This window comes from Halichoerus grypus, chromosome X, assembly GCF_964656455.1.
Source record: "Halichoerus grypus chromosome X, mHalGry1.hap1.1, whole genome shotgun sequence".
NCBI lineage: Eukaryota > Metazoa > Chordata > Mammalia > Carnivora > Phocidae > Halichoerus > Halichoerus grypus.
In genome coordinates, this window is record NC_135727.1 from 87,466,294 (window position 1) to 87,487,572 (window position 21,279).

Sequence of the window (21,279 nt, forward strand, 5' to 3'; positions counted from 1 at the left end):
CTCCTCTCGTCTCCTGGCGAGACAGCCTCACAGGGGATCTGTGACGGCTCCCTGCCACACGTCTGGGTGTCCCAACTCTCCCTGATTGAAGGCTCAAGTCCCGAGGCCCGGGACCGTCTCGCCATTACTCCAAACTGCCCCGCCCCGGCAGCCAGCCTAGCACGGCGTGGGGGAGGCGAGGGAGACAAGGAAACCTTCACGAGTGGCTATGCATTTGATGGTGGTTGGCGTGGCTGCAGAGGTGAGGCCACCTCCTTCCCGTCTCTGTGAACTCTGCCCCGTGGGGAAGACTGGCCCTGCCCCAGGGCATTCTGCAGAGGATTCAAGGAGGTAGCTCATAAGACTTGGTGCTTCCAGCTGGGAAACGTCCACCAAAGTCACCGGTTCTCCGCACTTCACCCACAGCCTTCGGGGAGGTTACAGGTAGTGAGCTGGTTGAGATGCCCGCTCTGAATGCAGCCCGCCTAGGTCTGTGTGCCACGTCCCGCTCCGGTGCCTACGCGACACCCAGCAAGTCACCTAACCTCTCTGTGCTCCGCTTCCCCACCTACCCATTGAGACTGAGGTCTTGCTCCACGAGGGGTCTCTGGGAGCGGATTCCATAAGCTGATATTTGCAAATATGCAGCATAGGGTCTGACAGCTAGTACACAATCAAGAGACTGAAATGCCATGTTACTCCTGCTCCCCACACCCCAAATGACCAGTTTGAATTGAGGCCTCGGAGTTTCAAGAAAGAGAAGTCCTGCTTTAGGGCGCCTGGGTGGCTCGGTCCGTTAAGCGTCTGCCTTCGGCTCAGGTCATGATCTCAGGGTCCCGAGTTCAAGCCCCACGTCGGGCTCCCTGCTCAGCGGGGAGTCTGCTTCTCCCTCTCCCTCTGCCCCTCCCCCTGCTCAGGTTCTTTCTCTCTCAAATAAATAAATAAATGATCTAAAAAGAAAATAAATAATCTAAAAAGAAAAAAGAAAAGTCCTGCTTTATTGACCCTCTCCTTCAAGTGGGAGACAAGCCTGGCGGGGTCAGGTGAGCTCCTAAGCTCTCAGATGAGATCACAAGTTGAGAACATAATCAACATACCTGTGCTCAAGCCACTTCCCTCTGCGGCAGACTCGTAGATCTTGGCAGCAACACAGCCCTGGGGACTACCTAAAAATAGAGCCTGACAGAAAGCAGAATTTATTGTCAGTTTAGAGGAATCGCATGGGCATTTCGTGGGTACACAGCATTGGATCCTGTGTTGGTGTGTGGGGAGGAGGGGAGGTGCGGGGCGGGGGGGAGACCAATTCATTCAGTGAATCCTGAAATGAAAAGGCACGGGCCTAAATCCCCAAACGACTCTCCAATAACTCAACGACGCTCTGGTTGTCCCGCAGCAGGCATGAAACTGCCGTTCCCGTGCACCAACCCAGGGCCACCAGGCAACGAACGAGGAATGGCCCCCGAAGATCCTAAGGCCAGGGGAACCGGCACCATCCCGCGGGAGCTCCTACCGTGCGCAGCGGACTCTGCTTCCAATTCTCTGTGGGCAGGAAGACTCTCCTCCCCTTGCTCCTGGATCATGTGAAGGCCGGTCCTGCTGCAGGGCCACAGACGGTGACGTGATGCTGCTCCCTGGTGCCCTCCCCGTCCCCTGCCCCAAATCCGCACAGTTTACAGCTCCGCCCGATCAACCGTGATCTGCTGCTCTAGGATTTAAATGTCGTCATCTCAGATCTAACAAAGAACAAAGCAACAGGGATCAAGAAACCAGAACTCAAAAGCTATTTTCCTTTCATACGCAGATTTATTTGGTACGCACGACGAGGCAACCCACCAGAAATTCCGCCCAGGGGAATACCATCAATGCCACGAAGCAGGGAAGCGTTGACCTACGTTTAGCTCAGCGTATTCATAACGGCTTACACAGAGAACACCACGGTGAACCCCCATGTTCCAGTTCCACGTCCCTTTCCGCCAGATTCTCGATTTAGCGTCAGATTCTCGGAAGTGGGGCTCAGCTGAGCGCACGGGCATCCCAGCAGACCTAGTGCTGCTTCTGGGAGGCGGTCAGTGACACGGCACGGAAGCACACGGCCATCACCAGGGTGTTCATGCCACAGAGAAACCCTGTATCTTACTGACGACGAGGCAGGGAGGAGAGACAGACATCCGGGGTGGGGAAGTGACAACATGCATCATGGGAGCCGAAACACGGAAGTTAAGGACCTCTGGTGCGCAGTGAACCACAGAAAGCCCCACGGTGACCCAGAAATTCCAGGCAGGAAAGGGTAGGCCCTTCCCGGGACTGGCTCCACGCTCACACGGACCGAGTGTCCAGTCCTCACGCTGCTTTTGCTCCTTCTCTGACTTCTCTGACTGCTTACTGTTCGGTCCCCAAAAGGAACCCACGCTCAGGATCTGGCCACACCAGCCTCCACGTCTGAATCCGTTCAGATCTCTGTCACGTGAGGACGAGAGCCTCAGTTTTCTTTCAACCACTGCTTCAGGAGCCTCTGGAACATTCTTTTGCTTTCCTGCTGCATCTCCAGTTGGAGCTTCTCCTCTCTCTCCTGCTGTTGGAGCACCCCTTCGGGCAGAAGGCCGGGCCGGCTGGTCCCCAGGCTGAGGGTCAAGCCACTGAGGCCCTGCACCAGCGTGTCCCAGGAGGAAGGATGCGGGGCCCCTTTCCTCTCTGTGGGCATCCCGGAGACGCTGGGCCTATGGCTCTGGCAGTATCGACATTCACATCGGAATCTGTTCGGATCCCTATCCCCCGAGGAAGAGATCCTGGCCTTCCTCTCGACCCGGTAAGGTGCCACGTGATCGAGGTGTCGCCGTCTCACGTGCCCCAGAAGTGTTCTCTTCCTCTGAGGGGACGCTGCCCTTTCCCACCGCCTCTCTTGGAGGGTTTTCTCATCCCTGTACCGCTGCTGGAGCAGCCCGTCTGGCAGAGGGGCAGGGTATCTGGTGCCCGGACTGGTTTTGAGGTCACCGAGGCCCATCATTAGCAGTTCTGAGAAGGAAGGAGGGGAGGCTGCTGTGACTTCCCGGGAGGTCTCTTCAGAGCTCATCGGGGAAGATTCGGGAATCAGTGTTGAGTTACATTTCTGGACTGGATCCATGGAGGCGTCGTCGGTGCTCACAGCTCCGCCCGGCCCTTGGGTCTAGACAGGACGGTGAAGATGAAGGTTCTCAAAGAGCTGGAAGGTAGCGGAGGGACGGGCACGGCCGGAAGAACCCAGACTGCAACACGTGGTGATAAAAGAAGAAAGAAAACCCGTTATTATTCCTCTGACTTCAGCTTTCCGGGCCTCTGTCTCCTATCTGTGAGATGGGGACGACAATGAGCCCTAGTCGCGAGGGCTGTTCTGTGCTCTCAGTGAGATAATACAGTTCCAAGAGCTCAGAACACTGACGGCATATAACCAGGGTCTCAGAAGTGACAGCCATTATCGCGTCCGCCCACGTGACCCGCCATGCAAAATGATGTCCTGCAGTCAACCACGGTAATTCCTGCGGACGTTTTATAACCGTTCTCAAGCATCGCTTTAAGAACAATCCATGTGTGACCGGCTTGTGCTCTCCTCCTAGGTGTTCATGTACTTTCGAGAAGCAGACATTTGCTAAAATCTAAGCATTTCACCATGGGGAGGGACACATTCTTTTCAAGTTTCACTGGCTTTCATCTCTTTAGAAAGGATATTCAAGCCTATGGACATCATTTGAAAATTCCCCGTAAGAATAAATAAGAATTTACCAATGCATAAGAACAGAAATCAATGAGGTTTCTAACAAGACACATTAGAGGAACTCAAATCAAAAGTTGCTTCTTTGAAATGATCCATAAAATCGATACACCTCTCACGGGACTGAGGAAGGAAAAGAAGAAAAACAGAGAGCAGAGCAGAGCAAGATACATCCCACTTCCTGCTTTCTAGCCATACGACAAAGCCAGGGAAATCAGAACAGTGTGGCACTGGCATAAAAACCGACACACAGACCAATGGGACAGAATCGAGAGCCCAGAGATGACCCCATGCATATACCGTCAACCAGTATTTGACATAGGAATCAAGAATACGCAGCGGAGAAAAGACAGTGTCTTCGATAAATGGTGCTGGGAGAATGGGATAGTCACACGTCAAAGAAGAAAGCTGGACTCCTGGCTTATACACACAAAAATGTACTTGAAGTCGATTAGAGACTTCAGTGTAAGACCGGAAACCATAAAACTGCTGGAAGGCTACATGACAGAAAAGCTCCTTGACACTGGGTCTTGGCCGCAAATTCCTGGATATGACCCCCGAAGCACAGGCAACAAAATCAAAAAGAAACAAGTGGGGTTACGTGTAACTAAACAGCTGCTGCACACCAAAGAAACCACCAACGAGGTGACAAGACAACTTATAGGATGGGAAAAAATATGTGCAAACCGTGTATCTGTCAAGGGGTTCATATCCAAAATATAGAAAGAACTCATACAACTCCACGGCAAAAGGGCTAATCGTCCAATTTAAAGACGGATAAAGGCTGTGCTTAGAGAATTTTCTAAAGGAGACGTACAAATGGCCAACAGGGACATGAAAAGCGGCTCCAAACCGCTAATCATCGGAGAAATGCGAATCAAAACCACAATGAGGTATCACCTCACACCTGTTAGAATGGCTAGCATCAAAAAGACAAGAGATAAAAATGCTCGCTGGGATGTGGAGAATAAAGAAATCACGGGGCGCCTGGGTGGTGCAGTTGGTTGAGCGTCTGACTCTTGGTTTCGGCTCAGGGTGTGAAAAGATAATCAGATTTGTGGTTATCAGAGGTGGCGATTTAGGGAGGGAGAAATAAGTTACCAATAGCAGGGATGAAAGAGGAGATTTTGCTAGAGACCCAGCAAATATGAAAGAAACTAGGCGGCAATATTACGTTCAAATCGACATATATAAATGCAACAGCTAGGAAATGGATTGATTACCCGAAACCCATAAACCATCAAAACTTACCCAAGGCGAAATAACATGCACAGTTCAGTATCATTTACAGAAACTGACTCAGTTGTCTAAAACCTCTGACGACAATCCCAGATGGTATCGCCAGTGAATTCTACCAAATATCGACAGGAGAAACAGACACACGCAGATATTCTACACAATTTCCTCCAGAAAACTAAGTGGAGGAAACACTTGCAAGTGATTTAGGAGGCCAGCATTTCACTGATACTACGAAAAGAAAACCACTGACCAATGTTCTTTCTTAGCACAAGCACAAAATTCCCCACCAAAATACCAGCAGTGGAATCCAGCAATCCATTCAGAGAAAATACACCATGATCAAGTGGGTTAGTCCAGGAAAGCAAGGGTGGTTCAGTAACTGGAAACCAACTAAGGCAATCCTCAGATTTAGCATATAACTGATTAAGCAACGTCATCTGATTACAAAGAAAAATGAAAGACTCAATGCTATGCCTATCAAAATCCCAACGGCATCTCTCAGTAACAGAAAAACAATCCTAAAATGCATCTGGAACAACACAAGACCCAGAACGGCCAAGGCCACCTTGAGGAAGAACACAGCTGGAGGTACCAAAGTCCTTCATTTCAAAACACAGTCCAAGGCTACAGTAAGGAGATCAGTATGGTACTGGCAGAAAGACAGACACAGACCAATGGAACAGAATAGAACCCAGAAATAAACCCAAGGCATGTACAGTCAACTGATCTTGACGAGGATGCCAATAATACCCGGCGGGGAAAGGACACTCTCTTTGACAAATGGCGCTGGGAAAACCGGATGCCCACGTGCAGAAGGATGACACTGGACCCTCTGTTACACCACACACGACAATCAACCCAAAGGGGATTGAAGGTTCAATAAAAGACCCGATACTGTGAAACTCCTGAAAGAAAACGTAGAGTAAAGCTGCATGACGTTGGTCTTGGCAATGATCTCGTGGAATCAACACCCACGGCACAGGCAAGAAAAGCAAAAATAGACAAGTGCGACTACATCAGACTTAAAAGCTTCAGCACAGAAAAGGAAACCACCAACAAGGCGCAAAGGCAATCTGCAAAATGGGCAAAAACATTTGCAAACCACGTATCTGACAAGGAGTTGATTTTCACTACGTATAACAAACTTTCCTAACTCAATAGCAAGAAAACAAACAACCCAATGTGAAAATGGGCAACGGATTCGAATAGACATTTCTCCAAAGAAGCCATACAAATGGCCAAAGGGCATATGGAAAGTGGCTCCACATCCCTAATCACCAGGGAAAGGCCAGTCAACATCACAATGAGCTATCGGGCCGCACACGTGAGGAAGCTTCTCGTCAGAGCAACTACCAAACACAGCAGGTCCCAAGTGTCGCTGGGCATGCGGAACACGGGAACCCTCGTGCCCTGTCGGTGGGACGCAACCTGGCGCAGCCACAACGGAAAGCACTATGGAGGTTCCTCAGAAAGTTAAAACTAAAACTGTCACAGGTTCTTGCTCATATCGGGGTGCCCCCCTCCAAAACAACAAAAACTAAAAACCAAAAAACCTACCATATGACCCAGCAATCCCACCCCTGGGTCTATGTCCAAAAGAACTGAAATCGGCATCTCAAAGAGCTGTCCGCACTCCCGTATTTACTGCAGCTTTCACCCCCCCCCCCCCGAGCCAAGATAATGGGAACCACCCAACTGTCAGTCAACAGAGAAGTGGATGAAGGAAGTGTGGCACGTGTACACAATGGGACATGAGCGGCCGCACCAGAGAGAAGGAGATCGTGCCATTTGCAGGCCAGCTGCTGTGGATTAAAGAAGGGGGACAGATGATGCCGCCTCTCACTCTGTGCCTTCCACGGGCCAGGTAATGTCAGCTCCGTGTTTCACATCTGTCGTCTCCTGCAGGTCTCCCAACAAACCTCGGGGAGGCAGAGTGACTGCCCTTTCACCAGGAGGAATTTGAGGCTGTAGGAGAGAGAGAGACTGAATGGCAGGGTCTGCCCTGGAATCCGGCGAGAGTGTCAACCGAATGCTGGGGTGCAGGGAGGGGAGTCTGGAGATAAAGGCAGGCACCGGGACACAGAGAGCTTCCGATGCCATGTGGCAGTAACGGACTGTCACGTGCTCTGTTACCTGCCCTGCAACCCCCCCAGCCTCCGCACCAGAAGCAGCCCCTAGCTGTCCGAGGACAGAACTGGAGTGACTGGAATTCAGGCACACGATGGAAGATGACGTGTATTTGTGTTCTCCCAGGTGGGAGACCCACAGCGGGGAAGCCAGCCTTCCGGTGAGGGTCATCCGTGCGTGACGCAAAGGATGAGAAGAGAGTGGCACAGCAAGAGAGTCTCTGGGGCTGAACGGACACGTCGGATGCCGTCTTCATGGTCTTGGCTGTGGCTCATCAATGTGAAGTGTGACCTGCCACCTACCCGGGGGCAGCCTCAGTGGTTGCAAAGACAGGGAACGTGCCAGGCACAATTCTGTGAACCATCCTTGCATTACCTCATTATACACTCAGAAACGCAACCCTCTCTGTTTGGTGATGTCATTAGGAAGAAGAGTAAACCCATTTCACAGGCGAGGAGAGTGAGGCACACAGGGCCAAGTCAATTTCTCCAGAGGACATGACAGCGAGTGGCAGAACCGGGTTGGAGGGAAGGGTGTCTAGGATCAGAGTTTGTGTCCTTAGCCATTAGAGGGCGTGGCTCCCACAAAACAACAGAGAACCAGACCCCACGATGCTCACCAGATCAGGAAGTCAGCTTTGTGCTGAGTTGAGGAGGAGACCCCTCCGCAAACAGGCCTGGGCACAAAGGTAACTCACAATCACACAAACGAAATCAGAAGGAAGGGTGGGCGCAGGCGGGGACACACTCGGGGATCCAGTGATGCCATCGGGGACGTAGGTTCTTTCTAGCTCTGATCTGGCCTTTTCTGGAACACATGTTCCAGGACCAACAGCCAGATACGGCAGTGTCCGGGGCAGAAAGAGACTTTCGAGTCCTGTATCTTTCCTATGAACAAGGAAGTTTCCCAGAAGCCTTCCAGCAAACAGTCTCTTCCTTTCTCACCGTAAAGCACGGGCTCACACCCCCATCCCTCAGTCGGTCAGGAGGGACTAGAACGTGACGCCACATCTGTCCTGCACGCAAGGTTTGGGAATGTAACGGCTCTGAGGAAGCCCTTCGCCTCTTACTCACCTCTGGAGACTCAGGCAGCGTTTCTAAGAGCGAGCCTTCTTCGCCCTCTTTCCTTCACCCTGGACAGCGGACCTTCCTCTGGACTTCCACAGACCCTGCGTTTCCCCTAGCCCAGCCCCAATCCCACCCAGCTGTCAGAGGCGGACTATTTGTCTCACTCACTAACCAGCCCAGGAGCTGACAGAGGCCGGGCACTTTGACTCGTTCACCCATCAGAGCCTCAACCCCAGTGGGCATTCACAACTATCTACCGAATGGAATAAAGGAGAATGTGAGGCCCTTTCTAAACATCTCGTTTGGTGTATCAACCCTGCACACTCCCTGTTTTCGGGTCCCAAAGGAGCAAATGCCTGTGCGGGGAGGGTAAGTGACATCACAGAAGCTCACCTCCAGTAAGAGACAGAACTGCAGCCCAGGCGCGTCCTGACTCCGGACGTACGCACCCTTGGTGGCAACGCCTCTCTGGGTTATCTGTAAGCCCCAAAGCCTAGCCTAGAAAAGTAACCCCAAGGGAGTGAGTTCGGGCTTCTCGAGGAGGTGCCCTTTCACCAATGACGTGAACAGGGAGAGGAGTCTGAGAGGCAGATATCTGGGGTCAGGACTTTCCAGACAAGGGGGCACACTCGGGAAGAAGTGTCTGAAGCAGAGGCTGCTGGACACAGTGCAGATCCTGCCGGGAGGTTGGAGCCACTGGGGAAGGGGCAGGGAGTGAGAGCCTCACAGAAAGCGGGGACAGCAGAGGGTGACGGGCCCTGGATCTGGCTGGGTGAGTAAGCTTCTACTCAGTCAGCTGGACCACGAAGGACACCCACGGATCACAGATGCTGAGTGACAGCCTGTATCAGGCTGTAAGGTAGGCAGAGGAGGGACACGGAGAAGACCACGCAGCCACTCAGAGAAGACGCAGGTTTGGGCAAAGCGCTGGAAGGACAGTGAGGAGGAGCGCCTCCTTGGGAGGCTGACAGCACTCACCTGGACCGACACACCCTCCACCTGGGTGCCCATGTCCCCGTCCCCGAGGGCATTTGTGCCCTAGCCATAGCATCACACCCTTAATTAGCAGCCCGAATTCACGCAACAGTCCACCTGTTGGACAGATCACTGTGGGCACCTGCTATGTGCACCGGCCACTTGGTACTTGGAAAACATTCTCTGAGCTGACTGGTGCTCCAAAGATCTCGATCCAAGTTCCACCGCGAGACCAGAACTGTGGCTGATGGGGCGACAGAATGTCCCACACAATTAAAATATCTTTATAGCCTCGTTTTTTTTTCTTTTTTTAAGTATCTGCAATCGGAGATGGTACAAAAGATGCAACCTTCCTCCTCCTCCCAAAGAGAATCTTGAGCACAGAGATGTCCTGTTTCCTCCATTTGTAATCCCGAAACAGCTGGTACGCTAGCTACCCTTTATGATGAAGTCATAACAACACCTTGGGTCAGGGTCCTTCCTTCATTGAAGAAACATGTCCTCAGCACCACCTGAATACCATGCGTCAGTTTCCTGGACGTGGTTTGGGGATGCAGGGATGATTTAGGCTGCAGTCGGCCAGCAGATGACCACCACATGTCGCGTGAGAAGAGTGATGGCGGAATTTAAGTCACGGGACCTTAGGAGCACAGAGGAGGGCATCCTACCCCTACCTAAGCGTCCGTGTGTGTGTTTGGTCAGGACACACTTCTCAGGGGTGGGGAGCGTGATGAGGTAGGCACTCTTGATCACCCACATTTTACAGACCTGCAAGCTGAGGAACCGGGAGATCCCCACAGGGAGAGCCAGATTTCCGTCCCTGGTCTACCGAGCTCCGAGCACCACTGCCGTTTGGCCAGCCCCACGGCTGTGACGCAGCCACTAAAAGCACTTGGTCGGCCTCTGCTTGCCTCTCAATTCATAATCGCTGGTGAATAGAGTGAGCCTGGTGCAGACCTAGTTTGGGGGGTGGGGTGGACTGCAAAAGTCTCTGTAATATGGCAAAGGACCTCTCGACGGGGCACCCTGGAAGCTGAAGTCCTGCTTGGCGGTTGGCTCTGAGGCAAGCCTTCCACGCCAAGGGACCCCGGGGCTGTTGCTTCGGGGCCGCTCCTCAGAGGGCAGACGCAGAGTCTTAGGACCTTTCGGGGTTGCTTTACCCTGCAGGGTACCTGCGTTTCAAGGTGGGACATGGAGTTGGGACCATGATGACCATGCAATCGTCCAACGGTATCTGCATTTCAGCAACTGAAACACAATCCAGGTGTGTCATTGTGAGCGCAAAGACTGGCTTTGGAGGCGGGCAAAATGGAGGCGGGATTCCCAGGTCCACCCTCTCCTGCGTCAGCCACCTAACAACCCCTTTCAGTTTGCTTCCCTGTCTACAGACGTTGGGCTTTGAGACCCACCTGAGCCTTTGGGTAATCAAACCGTATATACCACGCACACCTTAGCTCCTCAAGAGCTAGGCTGCAGAAAAAGGCAGTCACACTGTGCCCTGTGTTAGGGACACGTCAGCAACGGAGCGTGGTATGCCAGGCCCCTGGGAGTCTAGTCCCACCCTCTGGCCAGGGTTGGGGGTTGGGGCAGTGGTGGTTGGACTGGTGGTTCCATCTTTTCCCTTGTCCAAGGCACACACTTCGTTTCACACCGAGCTGTGCTGTTCCTAGAGGGGTTGTAGTGAATGAGGGTAATCCCCACGGTTGAGGCTAGTCTATGGCAGGGAGAACCAGCAGTGGGTTCACACTCTCCACTGGATGCTGGAGGAACTGACATAGTTTCCTGCAGGGCTTGCTGGCACCTGGTGGGGGCCCCTAGGGAGTCATACGGAGGCACTGTCAGATTCCCTTGGAGGGTTCCCATAGGAGCAGGCAGCTGATCCTTGCCACCTCGAGGGCCACAGGGACGAATTAGTCAAACCCCTTGTAAAGGGAACACCACTTAGTATACTTTCTCTTGTCCTAACGGAAAACCCAGACTGCAACTTACGGTGAAAAGTGAGCTCATTAAAACAAAGTCCAAGGGTGGGGGGGGTGGTGGCTGAAGGCCTGCTTAATTTCCTGAGTCACAGGTGCCCTAAAGTAACATATTCTGTCCATGTTTCTGCTTATCCCTCCTCAGTGGAAGGCAGGACCCCTTCACATTAGGAAAATTTGTGCCACATTCCAAACCCCGAGTTCAAATGGATCCAAGGCTCCATGTAAAATGAGGTGAGATCTTTGCCGGGTGTAATCCTATTCTAAGCAAGGAAGCCTTTTCCAGAAAAACTCTGCGGTCAGATTGCATTTCCAATTAGCTCACTGTGAACCAGAGTAAAACACCTGTCCATTTGGGGGAATTTATAATGAAATCTCCATCACTTCTTTTCAGTACAAAGTTCTGTGAACAGTGCCTTCTCGCCCAGGTACTCCTCAGGTTAAATGGAAATTGCTCTCTACTGAACCTGACAGCTGAACATACGTAGGAATCAGGCAAATGAAGTGAATCCTCGATCGACAGGGGATGGCAATGCGTGGGGCTGGGGAAATGAGAGGCAGGGAGAAGAGAGTGTGTCTGGGTGCACTGGCCATCTACTGAACAGAAAGAGGTGGAAGGGGGCTGGAATGTGGCGTGGGCGTAGGGCAGGAGGCGGTGTGCTGAAGATGAGGCAGTTGAGGGTAGGCGAGGCCCGCTGTGCCTAGTCCAAGAGGCCGGACGTTATTTTAAGGACAGCAGAAAGCCCCTGCCGAGTTTTGAGCAGGGTAGACAAGACCAGGTCAGGATTTAAGAACAGTCCGTCAGGCAGTGGGATGAAAACATCTGTGGCCAAGGGTCAAGATTGGTGGTGATTATCAAGCAGAGACGAGGGTCATCTGGCCTAGGGAACTAACCCTAGTGATGGAAGAAGTGTCAAGAGCTTATTCAGAAGGACGGAGGAGGTTGGATTGGCCGGCCTTGGTGACTGAGGGGGTGGTGAGCGAGGCAGCAAGGAAGGATGGCTTCTTTTTTTCAAAGATTTTATTTATTTATTTGAGAGAGAGGGAGCGCGTGAGAGAGAGTGAGATCACGAGCAGAGGGAAGGGTAGAGGGAGAAGCAGACTCCCCGCTGAGCAGAGAGCCCGATGCGGGACTCCATCCCAGGACCCTGGGATCATGACCTGGGCCGACGGCAGCGCTTAACTGACTGAGCCACCCAGGCGCCCAAGGAAGGATGGCTTGAAGGACCGCTGGCCTAAGCAGCTGGGTGGAAGGTTGCTTCTCACTGAGTTAGGCAACACCGGAGCAGATGCAGATGTATGGGGAGTGGGGGTGGGCGTGGTCAGTTTGGGACGCGTTGTGTATTCTCTGCCTGTGGCACTCAACCACCTAGTACCTCAGCGACTCGGGGGAGCTGACCCAGCCTCTCTGTGCCTGAGATGCCTCACCTGGAATGAAGGATACTAAAAATTAGGAAAAATACCTAATTTCTGTTTCATTTAGTCTAGGATAATGCTCTCCCTTTGCACAGCACAGTGCTGTTTGACAGTCAGGCACTCCCTAGGTAAAATGGGAGTCTCTCTACTTATCCACATAGTGGTTGGTCTTACTTAACTGCCTTTTGTGTCTTCAACATGCAGCACGCATTGGCAGTGCCAAAAGAAAAAATATTAATTCAAAGCGATGTGTTTAACACATGTGTGCCATAGGTCAGCCCATCAGCCTGTCTCTCAGAGACACAGCCCCCCTTCAGGCCCTCCAGTCTTCCTCCTGTAGCCTCACTCCCTCATCCCTCAGGGATGGTGGTGAGCCTTTGGGACCTACTTTCTCCAACACTTCTCTTCCCTGGAAAGTCATCTCCAGCGTCTCACAGAGTGGCTAGCACTTGTTGAGTGCAATGTGTCTGTGGGCCTGTCAGTTGTCTCAGGAGGTGTGTAGCTTCGGGGAGGACAGAGCCAGATGTGTGGATCTGGAAACCAACACTGTGTTCCTGCACAGCCGACAGGTGACGAAGCCATCCATACCAAGATCTGAAATCAGGGCCCCACCCCTTATTCCCTGTGTGCCTTTGGGCGGGTGACTTCACCTCTCTGTGGTCAGTTTCCCCACTTGTAAGATGAGGACGATGACCTTATTCTGGGATAATGACTCACTTTTGCTTCCTTCATTTAGATCAGGAGAGCACTGGTGGTTCAGTGGTAGAATTCTCGCCTGCCTAATTTAGATCAGGAGAATAGTACCTCTTAAAAACCACAAAGTGCTCTTCAAGTATCAATTACTTCCACGGCTAAAAAGAGAATCTCTGCTTGTCTGGATATCCGCTTGGACAGGCACAGAAGAGGCCAAGCACATTTTTACCCTGTAGACAACGCTGAACTTCACCTGAGCCCTGAAAAAAGCCACAGGAAAGCAATCTCTACAGGCTTTCCCGTTCCAGAAATGGCTTCCCCCAAAGGACCACTCATCCCCTTATAACTCTGGGAAGGCTTGCTGTTCACTCTTTGTCATACCTGCCATCAGCCTCTCGGGGGACTCTTGGGTTTACTTGTGACAAGGCCAAACACAGACCTTCCTCCTTTGGCTGAAGGGCCAGACACAGTCCCTCCAGCTCCCTGCTGTCTCAGGAACAGCAACTGAGGTTAAAAGTCAGTCCTCCTGAAACTAGCTAGACACAGAGAGAAACATTTCGTGTCCGGCTGACTGAGACTAATCCTGAATGCAGAAACACCCCTACCTTAAATCTCCCCCACTATAACGTGTCTACGCATCCCTATGAACAAAAGGCAAAACCACCCTGTCGAGAGACACTCTGATCCTCAGATCTCGGTGCTCTCCGGATTGCAAGAGCTTGAATAGACAAGCTCTCTACTAGTTTTGCTTTTGCCTTTCCTAGCGTGTATGTAGAGCCTACGCAAAAACTCCTAGTAAGAAAACAAAAATTATTAACAGGTACTTCTCACGCGTGCGCTCTGCGAGGGACGTAACCAGGCTGTCACGGAGAAGCCCCTCCCTTCCCACCCCACCCGGCTCAGCACCAGGTGCACCGTCTGTGACGTCACCCGCAGCGCCCGGAAACTCTCACTGCGGCCTCAGGAAGCATTCGTCCCGTGCAGTCCGCTGCGCCGCCGTGGGGGCGGGCTCAACCTTCCCAACTCGCCGGGTGCCTACGTCGCGCGTCCCATGCACCCACGCCGAAGCCCACGGAGAGGAGCCACTGTGCCCCGGGACGTTCCCGTCTCCCTCCCGGCCCCGTCCAGCCCGAGGAAGGCTCAAAAGCACCCGGCTTGGGCACGTGGTCCCATCCCTATGACGTCACGGCTGTCACGGAGCCCCGCCTCTCTAGGAAGCCGGGAGGTCTTCTCCTCTCGGTGGTCTTAACCCTTCTATTTTTGGAGCCGCGCTTCACCGCACTGCGCTGAGGAACCGAGGGGGTGCGCCGGCGGCGGGATGACGGGAACCTGATCCCGGGAAAGAACGAGCGAAAGCGAGGGTCTGAGAGTGAGAGAAGGAGAATCTCCCTAAACAGGCCGTGTGCGCATTAGTGTCGCAGGACCGGCATTCTCCCTGGGCCACGCGCGACCGGTGCTGTCTGAAAGAATAGCTCTTTCTCTCACAAGCCCTATCTCAGCAGTATCAGGATTGCGATTTGGGAACCTGCGTATGGCGTATTTCTCTTTCTCTAAAAGGGTTGCCATTCTTAGCGGACACGAGATTGAGACTTCTGGTGGGCACTGCTAGACCCCGGGGCATCACTGGGCTCCAGTCAGTGATCCACGGGGTCAGAAAGAGTCTGTTTCCTAGGCAGTGCCTCCTGTATTTCCTGAGAATTCTGTCTAGGAGGGGAGAGAGAGAGGGAGAGAGAGAGAGGTCATAATGTGACATAGGAAAAGATATGCTTTTAACAGGCTGTGATTCCTACACTGGTTACAGTTATTTAGACCGTTGTAATCAGATTACAAGCCGCAGTGTATGAGGTTTGGAGAAAGAAGGCATCTTTGGTTATCCAGTGTGCTGGAATGCAGCCGATCCTGACAGTAGACATAGGGCTAGTGTGATCAGAAATTTGGCTTTGTAATTAATCACAGGATTCCATTTACATTTCCAATACAATTTCCTTATGTTGACTACTACTGGATGTACTGGGTGGTGTGTGTGTGTGGGGGTTGCTTTGCTTGTTTTGTCAAAAACGTAAAATTGAATGGCCTTTCCTGTCTGAGCCTCTCAAGGTACCAGCAACAGAGAGAGAAAGGATTTTAAAAAAAGATTCCATATTTTAAGGAGATTTGCAACAACTCCCTATCAAAAGGGCAGGGGCTCTTACCTGGATGGAACCTCTTGGGATTCAGTAAAATGTTTTGTGAATAGTTTTTTTAGGGAAGCACTGGGTCTGGTGTTTTAGTTGGATATTGACTACATTTCAAACTGTACTTGAGATTTGCGTGAAATAGGTAAGTTACAGCTCTGGATTGGGAGAACCCAACCCTAGGGAAGGGTCTGAGGGAAGCACACCACAGAGTCCGTGGTCGAGGAGCCAGGTTATTGGGAGCTGGAATGCATGAGTCCCGGTGGGCAACTCAGATCAAGCTCTGTCTTTCTGGACAGTTGTCAGACTGAAACATTGGGTAGAGGTCACAAACACCTCATGTCTGAACTCGGTATGTGGCAAAGTCTCTCAATGGCGATATAAACAGCCATGTGGCTCAGAAGTTTCAATGCCTGCAACACAGCACCACAAACAGAGGAGGCCTCACCCTGGGACCCGGATCGCCCCCAGCTCAGAAGCATCACACCCTGGACACAGACTTGTATCCCAATAACACACTGAGGGAAGCCAACCACACAGACTCACTGGCCCAGACAAGGAAGCCCGGGTGTTGGGAGCTGGAGGGGATGAGCTCCAGACCCAGGAAAGGGCAGCTAGGAGACCTCAATGCACTGGACATACAAGATTAAACAACGCACAGAACTCAAACTCAAATCTGGGATCTCAAGAAATGAGGAGAGAGACACGAAACAGCTCAGAGACAATAAATTCTAAAATACAGACCCACATGCACTTTAGGAACCTGACAACCTGCAACACAGAGACGTAACAGCTCACAGAGCTCACACCCTGCACGTAGATGCCACACAATCACAGAGCTCACACCCTGCACGTAGATGCCACACAATCACAGAGCTCACAACCCTGCATGCAGACACACAAACAGCACAGAGCACCTGTACTGTGAACACAGAGCTTGCTCGGACACCTCCTGTCCTGTGACCAATAACCTTTGTGATCTCACAACCTACAGTATGGGCCCCCAGGAGCTCAAATATGTCAACCTCGACAGAGTCGCTCAGGAGAGCTCAAACCCTAATTCCCGAAATACATCATGGCAACAGCCCCAGTCACCTTACATTCTGCACACTGCACCCAAAACGGGTCAGATACCTCACACACTGGGAGAGAGCCCTAAATAGACCAGAGAACTCTCACTTGGGACACACAACACTCCACAGCTCAGTGATCTCACACACCGGACACACCCTCACACAGCTCAGACACCTCAAAACTTGGACAGACCCCAAACCAGCTCAGAGAAATGACATCTTGCTTCCGACCACAAAAAGTCACCCCACACAGGACACATGCCAATGAGAGCCACAGTGAGGTCTCACCCAGCCCCATGAGTGAGACACAGAGACTGAAAGACAGAATTACAGAGAGCCTTTCTGGAACACAGCTGTCTCCAGGGCATTAGCCCCTATCCCAGTGTGCCCGTCCAGGCACCTGAGGAACGTCCTTTTCCAGGCGAAGGATGACCCCCAGGTGTTGCCGTCATTGCCTGTTTTCCGGACAAAGACACAGCTGCACTAGGCCCAGGCCACACCCAGGAGGGCAGCCGGCCCTCCGCCAGGCTGGACACACAGTAGAGCCCTCCGCCCATCAAAATGGGGATATCTTCTAGGTTGGAAGTGTTCATAACATCCTCAGGAGACTCACACTGTCCTTAAGGCCCCAGAGCCCTCCTGCTGAGGAGTGGAAGCTGTGGAAGGTGGAGCAGCACATCCCATGCTGCTCAGGGTGGATCCAGGGCCCCCCCCCCGCCCAGCCTTGTGGAAGGCCTGGCCCACATCCCACTCACCCTGAACACAGTGCTTCCTTCAGCCTTCTCAGCTCCTAAACCCTGGAGGCACTGCAGCCACCTGGTTTTCCCAGGGTCCATCTGAGCCCCGAACCAGAAGGACACCTTCAGCCAGCAGATCCTTTGCAAGCCAGTGAACGTGAGCGGGGGAAGGAGATGGGGAAGGGGTTCGCATTGCCCTGCCAGGTAGATATGCCACAGACCACGTGCCTGACCACCGAGGCGCACCCCTGTTCCACCCACTGCTCCACCTTAACCTCTCCCCAAAGAGGAAGCCTGTCCCCTCCTCTCAATGCCTAATTCTGCTTTAAAGGAAAGGTGGCATGAGGGTCTCCAGTTCCTGCCGTGCTTTGTGCAAATAGGGAGGCACGCGCATTTCCCCTCTCTTCTCACACCATGAGGCCAACACCAGAGCAGGGCTATTTGCACAAGGGCAGTATCTACTGTAAGGTGTGGAATTTGGGGACAGAGGCTGATGTGGGCCCGATTGGTGCACCTTGTCCTCCTCAGGGGACACACACACTGGCCCACCTCTGAGGCCATGGTGGATTTTCACGAACCCAGGAACCCAGGAACCCAGTCTTGCATCTGCAGCCTTTCGGACTCAGGTGTGAATACAGTCAGGGCTTAATGCCTGACTGGGGAGAAGTTCACTGACTTGAGAACCCACCTATGTCCTACTTACCTACCCTCAGCCAAACATCTCCCCTGTCTAACGCTTTAAAATCCCATCATTTAAGCATTCACCTCTTTGGGTTGAGTAGGTCACCGTCGGGTTCCCTGGAGAAACCTGGCCTGGAGTAGGTCATGAGCTCTCTGAAAGCTCTCTGCCCATCCAAGACCTCCATGTAGTCTGGTGGGCACATAACGGGACACTGGAGTAAGATTCAGTGATCGGTTATTGGGCGCTGATGTCCATATCGTGGGATCCAGTACCCACTGTTAAAAAACATAACAGGGAAATAGACTAGAGGACAGAATAAAAGCCAGTGATCCCACTGAGCTGGCTAGTATCTTCAGCCTCTTCTGCAGATTAGCAGCCTGAGGTTCCAGAGAAGGATTGCAACCCCCCCCCCACATCTACCTCCACTCTTCAAAGCCCCACCTCTGCACCCACAATCTCTCTGAGGACACCCCCACTTCCAGCCAACGGGAGCTCTCTCCCCTGGAAGATCCTGGTAGGCAATCGCATCTAGACCAGTCAGATCCAGTGGTGTCCTTCATCTCTGCCCTGCTCACCTATCAGGGAACCATCCACGAGCTCCACTGCCATCTTCCCTAGTCCCCATTTGATTAGAATCTGTAGAGCTGACGGGGTGGGGTCGGAAGTGGGATGATGGAGGGGCGCCTGGGTGGCTCAGTCGTTAAGCGTCTGCCTTCGGCTCAGGTCACGGTCCCGGGGTCCTGGGATCGGGCCCCGCATCGGGCTCCCTGCTCAGCGGGAAGCCTGCTTCTCCCTCTCCCACTCTCCCTGCTTGTGTTCCCTCTCTCGTTGTCTCTCTCTGTGTCAAAAATAAAATCTTTAAAAAAAAAAAAGGTGGGATGATGTTGACCTCAGGGGAAGTGGAGGTCCTTGCATGGTGGTGAGCTCCCCGCGCCATGCACACAATGGTTTCTTTGGGAACACAAGCCTCCCTCACTCCCGGTTGTACCTCCCAGAGCGGACTGCTTCTTCTGGGCCTCTCAGTGGTACATCCTAGCATGGGAAGGTACCTCCCACTGCTCCTCTACCAACCTTTCACCCTCTCCTGTCACTGCACACTCTGGTAATTTGCCCAGACAGGGTCACAACACCCTCCAGCTCCCCTCCTGCCCGGGAATACACTTAAATGGGTAGTGGATTGTTCCATCTCGGTCTCGCTACTCTTAAAATCCCCTCAGGGATCATTCCAGCTGCAGACTCCAAGATCGTGTAGACAGCCTGGGATAAAGAGCTCAGCCTCCTGTCAACAGCCCCTACTTCATGAATGGGGTGCTGAGGAGGCCAGCAAAGGGGCATCTGTTACCCCAGCCACACCGAGGGAAGCATGAATTGGTATAACAACTTTGCAGGGCTCTGTGGCGGCATCTATCAAAATCTGATTCTACCCTGTCCCCACCCTCAGTATGATTTCAGCTTCATGAGAAGAGGAGCACATGTGGGTCTTCTGTGATGTCTCCCCAGCATTTAGAACAGTATCAGGTACACAAGTAGGTACTCCAGAGATGTTTCTGTAGTAGCCAAAGGAACCTTGGATCCAGCAATTTCCACTGCTGCCAACTTGTCTTAAAGAAATATTTACACAGGCTGAGGGGCACCTGGGTGGCTCAGTCGGTTAAGCGTCTGCCTTCGGCTCAGGTCATGATCCCGGGGTCCTGGGATCGAGCCCTGCATCGGGCTCCCTGCTCACTGGGGAGCCTGCTTCTCCCTCTCCCTCTGCCACTCCCCGTGCTTGTCCTCTCTCTGTGTCAAATGGATAAATAAAATCTTAACAAAAAACGAGAAATATCTGCACAGGCTTTGTGTACAATGACAAGACAAATTTCTGGGGGAAAGAAACTCTAAATGGCCATTAGCGGTCAACAACCTTTGGAAGGGGAAATGAGAGATGAAGTGTTCAGATCATACCATGGACCACCCACTGGCCTTGAAACAGAATGAGAGGAGCAAATCTGTACTGGCCAGGAGTTTTATTTTATTTTTATATATATTTTTAAACGGGGAGTAGCATGTAATAACTACCCCTAAGTCAACCAGTGTCTGTATGTGTGTATGTATGTGACATGCAGTTTGTAAATACGGGTAACAGGGACAAGAGGAAAACACCTAATCCGGCTACGGTGGTCACCTCTGATGACCAAACTGACGAAGGCAAGATTTGGACAGCTTACTATGTCTTCGGGTGTAGCCAACTGTATTTCTAAAAATGGCCAAAAACCTATCCAAAGGTCCATGCTATCCTTTAATTTTTTTTGTTCAATTTATTGAGCTGTAAGTCGTGTACCATCAAATGCACCCTTTTTAGCCGTATATGCACAAGGTTGTGCAAACCGTCACCAATATCTAATTCCAGAACAAACCCTGTACCATTAGCAGTCCCTCCCCAATCCCCTGTCCCAGGAACCCTGGATATTCACTCATCGGCTTCATGTCTCCACAGATTTGTCCATTCTGGATATTTCAACTAAACAGGATCATACGTTATGTGGCCTTTGAGTCTGGCTTCTTTCACTTAGCATAATATGTTCAGGACTCATCCATGTTGTAGCAAGTATCACGACTCCATTCTTTTTTGGCTGAATATTATTCTACTGTATGTATAGGTCACCGCATGTGATATATTCATGACACGGTTGGCATTTGGGTTGTTTGCACTCTTCGACTGTGGTGATTAATGTTGCTAGGAACATTCGTATGCAAATTTTTGTGAGAGCTTATGTCCTCACTTGTCTTCGATAGATACCTAGGAGTGGGATAACTGGGTCACACAGCAATTCTGTTTAACTTTTTGAGGAGCTGCCAAACTGTTTTCCACAGCAGATGTTCCATTTTGCATCCCCACCAGCAATGTATGAGGATTTCAAGTTTTGCACATCCTCCCCAACCCTTCTTATTTTCATTTTTGAAATTCTATCCATACTAGTGGGTGGGAAGTTGTAATTCATTGTGCTTTCAAGTTTTGTTTCCCTAACGACTAATATTTTTGAACATCTTTTCATGTCCTTATTGGATATTTGTGTATCTTTTTTATAGAAATGTCTATTCAAATGCTTAGCCCATTTTTAATTGGGTTGTCTTTTTACTGTTAATTTGTAAGAAATCTTTTTACATTCTGAATACGGGACCCTTATTAATACACATATATTTTCTTCCATTCTTTGTTTTTGTTTTTTTTCACATTCTTTTTTTTTTTTTTTTAAGATTTTATTTATTTGTGAGAGAGAGAATGAGAGACAGAGAGCATGAGAGGGAGGAGGGTCAGAGGGAGAAGCAGACTCCCCACTGAGCAGGGAGCCTGATGTGGGACTCGATCCCGGGACTCCAGGATCATGACCTGAGCCGAAGGCAGTCGCTTAACCA

The 21,279-nt window shown here is 51.6% G+C and overlaps 1 protein-coding gene across 16 annotated transcripts in view; it reads right to left on the bottom strand.

The window, feature by feature from the left end:
- Positions 1–1,762: 1,762 nt before the first annotated feature.
- LOC144378686 (protein FAM156A/FAM156B-like) overlaps positions 1,763–21,279 on the bottom strand; it is a 41,579-nt gene continuing 22,062 nt past the window's right edge. For 10 of the 16 annotated variants that reach the window (XM_078064528.1, XM_078064533.1, XM_078064536.1 and 7 more), the window contains one exon: positions 1,763–3,221. In XM_078064528.1, coding sequence (XP_077920654.1) covers positions 2,459–3,100 — 642 coding nt within the window. In that variant the 5' untranslated portion in view covers positions 3,101–3,221 and the 3' untranslated portion in view covers positions 1,763–2,458. Of the gene's footprint in view, positions 3,222–17,966; positions 18,159–21,279 lie in introns of all 16 variants that reach the window. The other 6 variants (XM_078064524.1, XM_078064525.1, XM_078064526.1 and 3 more) reach the window with 1 other exon arrangement.